Below are 11,937 nucleotides of genomic sequence, written 5' to 3' on the forward strand. Positions count from 1 at the left end.
TTATCTGTACACAAACGACGTAAGTCTGCTTCGCTGCTGTGGGTTTGTCTGCACAACGTTGAATGTAAATCAGAGGGAAGCGCTGTGCTATTTCTTTAAGGCAATCCGGGTCTTTTCGGTAGTCCGTGAATTACGTCATCGATGTTGTCAATGGTGCGTTCAGACAGCGACGAGAGGGGGAGACAGATCCTCGGCGAGAGACGGACAATCGCGTAGAAGCTACTCAGGGACAACCAGCAAGCGAGATCAGCCGAAGGAAAAAAGGAAATTTTGGGGTATGAGAGCCGCCAGAATCCGCTCCCATCCTTCTCTTCCCACGGCCCAGTCTGACTGACAACCATCGGATCAGCACCGCCGCGGAACCAGCTCTCAGTAAAACCCTGTATCGGGTAAGTAGCGAAGCGGGAGGACGGAGAAAACCAGGGGGGAAAATATATCGGGTATCGGGTTTTCGTTTCGGGCTCCGCAATGGCAACGGGAGTCATATTCAGAACGTCGGGGGGAGAGAGAGAGGGGGAGGGGGTGTCGATACTGGGGGTTATATAGGGTGCCCCCAGTGCTAGGGTGCGGCTGTGAGAGTAATCGCAAAAAAAAAAAAATACATATACGGAAGGCAAATGGCGAAATGCTTGCAATGATTTGTGTCGGAACGGGACAGCACGAAATTGTTGAAAATCGTGTTGGGTTGCACGGCTATCATCGCCAGCTAGCCAGTTAGATCTACTACCTGCTGCCCCTGGTTCAAGCCAGCAAGCTGCCTAGCTGTACAGCCGACGAGCTGGTGCTATATGGGAAGCCAGACAGCTAACGTTAGAACAGTTGTACCAAGCGAGCTAAGAGACCCTGTTGTTTTAGGTGTTCACTGACGTTGAATTGTAAAATTCATTCGATTTCATTTAAACGCGTTAAGTACATTATTTAATTGAAGCAAGACAACGATAGCAAAGACAGCAATGCCCCTGGTCTATGAGGGGACAAGCTAGCTATTAGGTAGTGCTGTGCATTGGGGTGACGTATGATCAGTAGCTAGCTTGTTAGCTAAACGTTTTACACAATGCTTGTATAATCAGGTTGGTGGTCAGTCAGGTATGTCTAACTTCAAGTTTGTCGCCAGTGAACTGTCCTAAGGCCACAATAATGCTGGATGTAGCAGTGGGTTAGTCTATATACCTAGCTAGCGTGCTAGCAAATAGGCTAACTGTCTTTCGAGCTAGGCAGATGGCTACCCAGCTGGCTATCTTCCTGATGATCTTGTTAGTTGGCCAGTCAGAGATCTGTAAAATGGTCCTCCTCGAAGGGGGAACAGTAGACCTTTTTCGAGCTTTTAGAGAGTCTGTGTTAAGTATTTAAGTCAGTGTTTATGCTAATCTGTTGCTAGGTAGCTAAATTAAATGCTTGTTAGGACTATGCAAGTTAGCTGTGATGGACAATTCAATTGATCACAGGGTGCGGATACTACCGGTCACACTCCAACTTAACTGCACATACAAGCTAGTTTATAAGTTATGTTACTAGTCACATTTCATTAAATTGTATATAGTAGCTGGCTAGCTATAGTTGGGTGCTATTCACAAACTGCTGGTAGAAACGATTTTCTATCAGATATCGTCTGGTATGAAAGACCGTTATGCATTAATATCGGTGGCATTCTTCGTTACACTTTACAATGAGAACAAATTACTTGTGTCATTAACAATCCACGGTGCATATTAAAACCTAACTGGCTTGCTTGGATAGATAACGTTAGCTACGTTTTAGCAGTTCAGTTAGCGAGCTAGCTAAGTTAGCTATCTTGAACGTAGCTGATCTGCACATCACAGCAAAAGTCTTTTTTTCCATTTTACACTGCCTTTTGTACCTAACAACAGCTACATATTTGATCCATGGAGAATTAACACTCCCCCAAGGTAGCTGACTATGCCTCTTGTGATGTTATCGGATATTTCTAGCTGTCCATCAAGTAATGTTAGCTTGCTAGACTAGTATACCGAAGGCGACTAAGCGTTCTTTGTGTGAGAGCCATATGCTACCATCAAGTAGGCCGCTTTTACAATAATAATAATACCTACCTAGTGCACACTACAGCAACGATTTGGTTAATGGTTTAGCTTTAACATCACTGACACATGTAACCTTTGCTTGATGATTATGACAACGAAGCTCGGTTCCGAACAAACCTAAAACGTAATCCTAACAGAGATTAGCTAGCTAGCTAATACAATACAATCCAGGGCAGGAATTGTGATGGCCAGCCAGAAAATAATTCTGTTAGCCATACTGCACGCCGGCTCATTGAAGTGTGAAACCCGGCTGTTCGCCAAAGACTGTATAAGAGTACAAATACGTGAGCTGTAAGACGCGTGTTTACAGCATTAACGAATTGATTAATTAGCTGCGCTGTCTGTTTTACTCCGGGGTCAGTAATGGCAAATGCCTTGGTTAATAGTCCAACCACTCTGTACTATCAAGCAGTGAGTCTGTTCAGAACACCGAACTCTTAATCAGTATAGCTGATTACGGGTAATTGTGACGTTGGTTTATCAAAGACGGGTTAAGGTAACGCTGAGTATGCTGCAGACCCCCTGAAGACGTATTGAATGTGGCATTCTGGTACTTTTCCTAGGTTGGTGTGAATTTGCAGACACTCAGATGCAAACACAACAACCTCAAAATCTGAAAATATTGAGGTTACCACTGTGATAAAGGGGGACGTCGTTTTCATTGTTTTTTTTTTTTTTTTTTTTTACGATAACACGCCATCTTTGTTTTAATTAAAACACCGCATTTATACAGATATAGTAGGTCTCAGAAGTCCCTTTTCATGTCAGTTTGTCCAAACACTTGAAGTCCTGTAATTGCATGTTCTGCTTCTATTCTCTACTTCACTCTTGCGTCAGTCCTTTTTATGTGCAGTTTGGGGTTTTCTAGATCCCCCTTCAGCTGGTTAAAATGTCCATCCAATCCTCTGTCCTTAAATCAGTTTTGAACAGAGCTGTTCATACTCAGAGTGAGCTGATTGCAGGGAGGTCAAGCCTTTCAGCAGTAAGAATTTAATGTGTCTTTGCTTGTCTTTACTGTTTTGCGCCAGTATTCCTAACTTTATGTTTGTGTTTTAATGTATTCACATTTTCCCTTATCCCTCCAGCCCTCTTTTCTTTACTGTGCATCTTCTTGCCCCTCTTCTCTGTGTTTCAAGCCCATTCTTCCACTTGGCAATCTCCCTGTTTGTGAGAGGGTGAAAGCACCGGTGGAAACCGAGTCGGAGCCGATCTGTGATGTTGTCCTGGACGCTGTCCATTGATTGGCTGTTCGGCCCTGTCCTGTCTCGTGTGTGTTTTTTTGCAGTGAGTTCGCAGGCAGAGGCCATGGAGTTGAGGGTGGGGAATAAGTACCGGCTGGGGAGGAAGATCGGGAGCGGCTCTTTTGGAGACATTTACCTGGGTAAGGCCTGATTCTCATCGTTCCCCTTGTTGAAGAGCCTTTCATTTCTTTTTTTCTTTCTCACTTCTCTGCCCTTGGTGTATTCAGTGCATCCTTCTTCCTTGTACCTCAGTTTCTTTTACAGGCACACACACCATTTTGCTTGTACCTAAACTCAGATTTGGGAAGTAGACCGTTTTAAACTAATGTAATTTTTTTTTTTATTTGATTGATACGCCGCTGTGGAAATGAACATGTTGTCCGTCATGCCTTCTGGTCATTGGGTTTTGAGTCTGTGTGTCCGTCTGTTTGCTCCAGGTGCCAACATTGCGACGGGGGAGGAGGTGGCCATCAAGCTGGAATGCGTGAAGACCAAACACCCGCAGTTGCACATCGAGAGCAAGTTTTACAAGATGATGCAGGGAGGAGGTGAGGCAGGATGAGGGAAGCAGGCTGATTAGGGAAGAGCGGCCTCGGTGCCTGGAGAAAAAACGGGGGGTTCACTGAGGTCAGTCCATGGGTGCAGTGCACCCCTAAGCACCTCCATAGCGCCGGGCCTGGGGAAGAGGGGAAACATGTCCTCATACTGCAGTAAATGCTCTGTGCCTCACGCTGACATGACATACATACGCTAAACATAAGAGCCACATGGGTGTTCCGTCGAGGAAATTAAACTGAGGGAAAGCGCCCTGTTGGATGCACTAACATTATTTGTGTAATGCTCATTAACCTTCCTGAGGGTGATGATTGGGTTTATGCTTGTTGTGTTTTTCTGAAAACCTCCATTGGGGTTAATTTGTAACCCCATTTATGGTTGTTAAAAGGTAATGTACTGTGATTATTTTCTGAGAAGAACCTTCAGTGCACTCAGAAAGGAAAAGGAAAGATTTTGATGATGTTTCTTGATGTCAGGCGCCTGCATGTGTAATAGAAAATCTCCACAATTCCAGTGGTGATGTAACAGTCCTTTATTTGCTGCATGCGCCCTTGAATCACTGTGTGTGTCTGTTTTATAGTGGGCATCCCCTCAATAAAGTGGTGTGGGGCGGAGGGGGACTACAATGTGATGGTGATGGAGTTGCTGGGCCCCAGTCTCGAGGACCTCTTCAATTTCTGCTCCCGCAAGTTCAGTTTGAAGACCGTACTCCTGCTGGCTGATCAGATGGTACATCACTCCCTGTCCTCTACACCTCTCTCTTTCACCTGTCTTTGTCCCTCCCTGTCGCTGTTTCCTTAGTTTGGTCCCCACAGCTTTGCCATGTTTGTTCTTCAGAGTGTATTGTCAGCAGTCCTGCATCTTCCTGGTGCAGTTACTCTTTGCCTACAGTTTTTCCTCTCCACGTTGAGCATTCCTGTCCTGTCAGGGCCTCATGTCGTAGCTCTTACACTCATTCACGGTGCAGTTGTGTATTTGCATGTGAATGTATCTCCGCGATTCTAATCCAGGGTTTCATTTCCATTAAGACCGTCAGAATCTCTCCTCCCTTCCCCTGTTAATCCTCTCTTCCTTTCCCTCCCTCCATCTCTCCTCCCCAGATCAGCCGCATCGAGTACATCCACTCTAAGAACTTCATCCACCGCGACGTCAAGCCAGACAATTTCCTAATGGGCCTGGGCAAGAAGGGCAACCTGGTGTACATCATTGACTTTGGGCTGGCTAAGAAGTACCGCGATGCCCGCACCCACCAGCACATCCCCTACAGGGAGAACAAGAACCTGACGGGCACTGCCCGCTACGCCTCTATCAACACCCACCTGGGCATCGGTAAGGGAGGGCGGTGCTTGAGGGGCTGCTGAGTGGGGATGGGCAGAATTCAGCTTCAGATTGATAAGGAACGTGTGACAGCTTAATGCAGAGCATTTTTGGAGAATCCCTATGACCAGCTAAAATGCTGCATGTTTATTTTCCCTTCAGTGACTGTTCGGTCCAAGTGGTAAAAGTTGGGGGAAATGCATAGTTGACACACTTTAGATATGTAGTGAGCACATTTCAGATCCCCACTGATGGTTTTCACATTGAAGTTTGAGATGACTAGGGCTAAATGAAATCTGTTTTACTATTTTGTTTTCCGTTATATATTTTCTCGATTTTACATTTTCTCTTTTAAATCACATTTTATATTTTTGATAAATAATAGATAAGACATGTGAAATTGAAAATTTGAACAAAATGACATAGCACCATTCCGTCTTGTAATACACTGCATGTGTTCATTCCTACAGTCTTAAAGATCTAAATGTAATGTTTCTGTGCGAAATTTGCGGAACAGTAAGCCCCCGATTCATAAAAAATAATCGCAATACTTATGTGCCTTGAATTTTGCTGACAGGGCCGTAATTTTGATTTTCCTTACGGGTTTCTTCAGATATTCTTCTCAACATGATTTGACATACTAGCAAGCTTGCTATGCACTATCTGTGTACAGTAAGTTAACATCTCTGTATCATGGCATTGTGCAGTGCTGTTACTGAGTTACACTTATTCAAGAACCCGTGCTTCACTTCCCTAATGGGGGCAGAGGTGGCTTTGTTAGGGCATTCCGGATTTAGAACATTTGTGGAATTTTTGGAACAATGGTTCCTCAATTTACCATATTCTGCAATGAACCCCAGATTCCACTAGAACCTCTGCATCAGTAGAATTTATTTGGCTAGATGAGGTGGTGGTGTCCTTTCTTGATCCAGGGGATCCACACTCCTGAAGGATGTAGAGATGCTTTCCAGCCTACAATGCACTGATATCTTATTTATGTTGTCCAATCGGTGGCTGACATGTTGTGATGTAAACCCAGATACAGGTGGTTCACAGTGCGTTAAGGCCATACATGTGAGGCCGTGATGGATGATGATGTGATGTGGACAGAGCTTCCAGAGTTCCTGAGCTTTGTATAACTAGTCAGAAGTCCACAATGCAGGTGCAAGACTGCCTAATATTGACCACCTTCCCTCCTCCTGCCCCTCCACAGAGCAATCGAGGCGTGACGACCTGGAGTCTCTGGGCTATGTGCTGATGTACTTCAACCTGGGCTCACTGCCCTGGCAGGGCCTCAAAGCCGCCACCAAGAGGCAGAAGTACGAGAGGATCAGCGAGAAGAAGATGTCCACTCCCATCGAGGTGCTCTGTAAAGGCTACCCCTGTAAGTCATGGCGGGTCTGCTGGTTGCTGTGTGCTGTCCGTTTTTCACCAGCAGTGGCAAATCTTTGCGTGCATGTTCCTCAAGATCGTTGTTTGCTTCCGCATTCATAAAGAAATACTGGGACTTTGTCTTCCTCCCCCTCCCCTCTACGGGCTTCCCTGGCACTGCTTCACTCACGGTCCCTCCCTGCATGCTTCTGTAGGAATGTTTGTAATGTTTAACCATCTCCCCCCTCTCTCCTGTCTCTGCAGCCGAGTTCTCCACCTACCTGAATTTCTGTCGCTCGTTGCGTTTCGACGACAAGCCAGACTACTCATACCTGCGCCAGCTTTTCAGAAACCTCTTCCACAGACAGGGCTTCTCCTACGACTATGTGTTCGACTGGAACATGCTCAAATTCGTAAGTCAGTTACATGGAACAAAGCAAATACTCATTTATCATATAAAGACATAAACCCAGAGTGACAAGCACGCCAAATTTGGCTTTTACACAATTCAGTGCAAAAGAACAATTGGGCATAACTGTACATCTGAAGAGTTAAATTATATATTACTGTTGTAAAGCTGAATAAGTTTTCAAATCGCACAGAATGCACAGTAGGTCATGCGTCCACAGCATAGTGAAAAGTATGTGGTGTATGTGCCACACCTGGGTCAAGTACAAACATTCCTGTTTGGGTGCCTGATTCGTGCGCTGCGGTTTCCAGTCCAGTGAGTGGGTGTTCTCTCTGAAACCCAGGGCGCGAGCAGGACGGCAGAAGATGGTGAGAGGGAGCGGAGGGGCGGGGAGGAGAGGGATGAGCGGATTGTGGGTGGCCCTCGCGGGTCGGCGGCTCGCGCCCTGCCGCCCGGCCCCAACCCCCCAGCCCCAAACAGGGTCAGGAATGGCCCGGAGCCAGCCATCTCCACCCCTGCCTCGCGGGTACAGCAGTCGGGTGAGTGAGGAAGTGGAAGCAGGAAACCGCTGTGGGAGATGTAAAAATATGGATGAGAACGCGGAAGCAAACCCAGTTTCTATCTCCCAGTAGCCCATACGGAGGGCTGCATCCTGGCGCTTCAATAGAATCTGCAGTTACGAAAATAAAGGCTTGATAAATTCTGTATGTTAAAGTGGGTTGCTCAATACTTGCCATACAAGAGCTACGCAAATACATACGGTATGTTTTGGACTCATGCGTTGCCTTGGAGCGGGTGGCAAGCCTGTGGTGTTTTCTTCCCCTCTGTTTGGAGATGAGTGTTCGCATGCGATATACCTGTTGTTAGCGGGACCGTGGTGGGCTAACGTGCACCCCTTTCTCCCCCCCCTCCCCAGGGAACACATCTCCTCGGGCCATCTCTCGCGCGGAGCGGGAGAGGAAGGTGAGCATGAGGCTGCACCGCGGCGCCCCCGCCAACGTTTCCTCCTCCGACCTCACCGCCCGCCACGACCAGTCCCGCATCTCCACGTCACAGGTATGGCACAGCACGCTTGCTGCTCTGAAAGCCAGCCATCTGAAAGTGTTTATACAAGATGGGCAGCCGGTAGTGAAGAAGGTCTCCCAAGTTATATTTCCCCATTGGTGAGACCGGAATAGCATTAAGCGTCACATGCTTTGACTCGAGTTGAGCATAGTACACTGCGTTATTCAGTATGTACGCTGCCTTACACAGTATGTACGCTGTGTTACTCAGTATGTACACTGCACCCAGAGATGTTCCTCCTGTGGGGTGTAAGTGTGGACCGATCTGTTCTATCTCTCTGCAGGTTAGCATGCCATTTGAGCACCTGGGCAAGTGAGCCCTGCCGCTCCTCTCTCTCACCCTCTGGACACAAACAGGTAAGGGGCAGGGGTTCAGGGAATTATAATGTTGAAACTACACAGAAAGGCAATTACTTGAGGCAAACAACAAAAATCTCCTCCACTTAATATTTGGTTCTGACCTCACCCTAAAAGTAGTTATTTTGTTGTGGCACAGTAATCTTGTCAAACAGTATTTGTCAGAACATTCCGCTTAGGAATGTCTTTTGATTATTTCATACTTGTTTGTTGCAGTACATATTATCCTTAAATTAATATTTTCACTTGGAGCTTTATCCATTTATGTGAACCCAGAAAGAGCTATTGTTGCAGTGACTGAGAGCCTCTCAATTTATTAGTTTAGTGGCACTGCAGTGACAGATTATTAATTTCCTTGTTATGTAAAAAAGTCAAGTGAAAACCCAGCTCAGTGTTTGTACAGCTTAGTCTTTTAAGGACAAAGGGACTGTTATCAGGTGCTTGCAGGCTGATTATGGACACAGCATGAAACAACTGTGGGCAGAAATGTATTACAGTTCCTCAAAATAACCGAAGAAGTGTCTCTTTTGAGTGCTCCTCGATAAAGAAATTGCAGTTGTTTGAAATATAAAAGGTGACATCAGAATTAATTTACTATTTTTGTTCCAGTGTCGCCACCATCGCAGGGCTTCAAGAAACAACCTCCCCCCCTCCAGATTTCTTTTTGTTTAAAAAAAAAAAAAATGCCAATGGGACAAAGAAACGCAAGACTGAGAGAAAGGAATAAGGTACAGATACAGTGAAGGAAGGATGAAAAGTTGTTCTCTGACCAAGAGCAAAGGGGGTTTGCCCTCCATCGTGATCCGACAGCCCTCGTCTTAAAGACAAGAGTGACGTCTGAGGAATAAAGGTCTTTGCCCACCTTCAAGTCACAGAGTAACTGGAACTTCCTGCCCCCCCCTACTCTTGTCCACCTGTTGTGGTTTTAGATGACATGACACTGGGGGTGTCGGCATGACCAATTAAGTTCCATTTGCTAAACACAGAACGCAACCCTGAACACATGCAAACACCAGTATAAAAGTGCAAATTCAGATTTAATCAAGCCTTGATTTAGCAGCTTGTTTACATATACATTTGGAAGTACGGTATTACAAAGGACAGTTGTGGATTAAAAAAAAAATTCCACATACATATACCTGTATTTTACGATGCTTCTTTTCATGTATAAATGTATCCGTATGAAAAAGAAGTAAATACACAATTCGTGGTGTACGGATATGGTCGTACAAAGGACACTCTTACAAATCTCAACACAGATGTTGCTTTCTGTGGGCTTGTAAAGACTTAAATTTCTTTTTATATATTTTTTTATTTGCAAGAGCAAAGTGAGTTGGAGAGAGTGTGAGTAACGGAGAGAGATGGACGGAAACGGAAAAGGAAATGAGAAAAGAGGGAGTGACGTAAGTGAATATGAGCCGTTTAGCAGTGAGTGTCGTTGGGGAGGACTGTCAGATGTGAACCTTTCCTGTCTTTTACCAATGTCTTACTGAAATATCTGTTAGTTGCTTTTTGTGCATTTGGTTTTAGCGATGTGTACCAGGCAGGCAGTGACCACAGGCAGAAGTAATGACCAAGAATCAGTCAGGAGAGAGAGAGAGATGGAGAATAAGAGGCATGGATGTGTACCCTCCCCTTTTGGTTTTTCCCCCCTCTCTCTCTCAGTTGGAGCATTCCTGGGTTTTAATAATAGATAGAAAGGAGGGAATTAATGTACACATTTTAAATTTTAACAGAACTGAAACAAAGTTCAGTACCACATCACTCCAGGACTGGGTTTGTGTTTTTGAACCCTGGTTTTTCATAAAATATTTATTAACAGAAGCTGAAATGTACCATTCTGCCTATGATCATGGTTATAATATGTTTGAATGTCTTGATTTTATCATTTGAATTCTGGATTTTTCTTTGGTTGGGCTGGGGGAATGCTGGGGAAGGGGTGTGCTGACATTGGTGTGGAGGATGGGGCATGATGTGGAAAGGATTTTTTTTTTTTTAACATCACTGTAAATATTTTTTTTCCTGTGTAAAGCCAAAATGTGGTTGGTTGTATCAGGTGTTATGTAGAAAAGGAAATTACATAATGTTTTTTTTTTTTTGGTCTTTTTTTTGGGATGGGGTGGGGTGGGATCAGGGCAGATGAAGTAAGTTTAAAAAAATTGAATGAATAGGTGGTTAGCTGTAGTTAAACTGCCAGCTGGGTCCAAGAGTTACCTATTCCTTTCCCCCTTATGTTAAAAAAAACATTTTCTACAGTAACACTAATCTACACCCTCTGGATTAATCGTACATCTTATACAAAGTTTGTACACCTGCAATGACACTTTATCCTAACATTCTTGTCAAATTTACAGTGGTTTACTTATTCAGTGCAGAAAAGCCTTAAAATCCTCTTAAAGTCACCCTTGGTGTTTAGAGAGGAAAACAAAATGTAAGCATGATTATCTCACTCTGAAACCTGAGACTGGTTCCCACCTTTCGTAATATTCCATCATAACAACAGCTGTTTCTTCCTTAGCTTTGACGGTTTTTTCTTTTTTCTTTTTTCAATTTAATTTTTCAGTCTCTCAGCACCGTAATCATTTCTTGGATATTTGTATTTGTCCCGGTTAACCTTGCATGATGTTTACAAACATGCTTTGTTTTCTCCGGTCCTGGCTGATGAAATCCTATTTATTAACTCCTGTGTGTATTTTTATCTCTGGGGTTACTTGTAATTAGTTTTTTTTTTTTCCTGTTCTGTGTTCAGTTACTACTGATTTTATTCCTAGTGGCAAGTGTCAATCACCAGTACTTCTGTTCTTACAGCAGTATTGACTCTTAAACATGGATCTAGATTGACCCGAGGGTTTTCAGTAAGGGGGCTGAGGAGGGTAACTCTAGTAATGGGGAATTTTGTTGGCTCTTAGTAAGTCATCAAACTCTAACCTGTTTTAGTGCACCAAACTGGGTGATATCACTGATTGTGGAAACACCCTCTTCTCATATTTTTTTTAATTATTATTATTATTATTAAAGCGACTCAGTGGCAGTGTAACACTAATTTAGGGAGGGTTGTGGTTGAAGTGGGTGGGTTTTGGGGACTCACTTTATGTATTGTGTACTGATATCTTGTACAGTTCTTTAACACACTTTAACTTTATTTACACCAGTATTTGTGTATATTTTATGAAGTAATGATAATAAAAGGATCCACACACCGTGCATTGTTGTCTGGTGGACTGTCTGTTTTCTGCCCCTCTGTTTCCACAGCTCTCTTCAGTCAATGGATAGCCCTTATTTGTCTTGTATGCATACATCTTGTTCATTGTTCCGTTTGTAAGTTTACTATACATGTCTCCAATAAAAGTGTTCAGATAAACTTTGGTTGAAGGTGACTTTAAACAGCCAGTCATATCACCTACCTGTGATTTTTGAGAACTGTGGCAGCGCGGTGGCTCAGTGGTTAGCACTGTTGCCTCACATCCCAGCCGTCCCAGGTCCCTTCTGTGTGGAGTTTGCATGTTCTCCCCGTGCTTGCGTGGGTTTCCGCCAGGCGCTCCGGTTTCCTCCCACCATCAAAA

At 44.4% G+C, this 11,937-nt stretch overlaps 1 protein-coding gene across 1 annotated transcript; it reads left to right on the forward strand.

The window, feature by feature from the left end:
• The first annotated feature begins 145 nt into the window (after positions 1–145).
• On the forward strand, positions 146–11,679 carry csnk1e (casein kinase 1, epsilon). Its single transcript, XM_036527403.1, has 11 exons — positions 146–389; positions 3,346–3,441; positions 3,739–3,849; positions 4,437–4,585; positions 4,957–5,185; positions 6,387–6,557; positions 6,809–6,957; positions 7,297–7,492; positions 7,870–8,009; positions 8,302–8,374; positions 8,984–11,679. Exons 2-10 carry the CDS (start codon positions 3,366–3,368, stop codon positions 8,332–8,334), a joined length of 1,254 nt encoding a protein of 417 aa, XP_036383296.1. The 5' UTR covers positions 146–389; positions 3,346–3,365; the 3' UTR covers positions 8,335–8,374; positions 8,984–11,679.
• The last annotated feature ends 258 nt before the right edge of the window (positions 11,680–11,937 follow it).

The sequence above is a fragment of the Megalops cyprinoides genome, chromosome 1, assembly GCF_013368585.1.
Source record: "Megalops cyprinoides isolate fMegCyp1 chromosome 1, fMegCyp1.pri, whole genome shotgun sequence".
NCBI classification, from domain to species: Eukaryota; Metazoa; Chordata; class Actinopteri; order Elopiformes; family Megalopidae; genus Megalops; species Megalops cyprinoides.

Excerpts from the sequence above, each read along its gene's own strand:
- csnk1e (XM_036527403.1), top strand. The coding sequence starts at position 3,366 with ATGGAGTTGAGGGTGGGGAATAAGTACCGGCTGGGGAGGAAGATCGGG. Across the intron at positions 3,850-4,436 it reads CAAGATGATGCAGGGAGGAG|TGGGCATCCCCTCAATAAAG; the intron begins GTGAGGCAGGAT and ends TCTGTTTTATAG. Across the intron at positions 6,958-7,296 it reads ACTGGAACATGCTCAAATTC|GGCGCGAGCAGGACGGCAGA; the intron begins GTAAGTCAGTTA and ends TCTGAAACCCAG.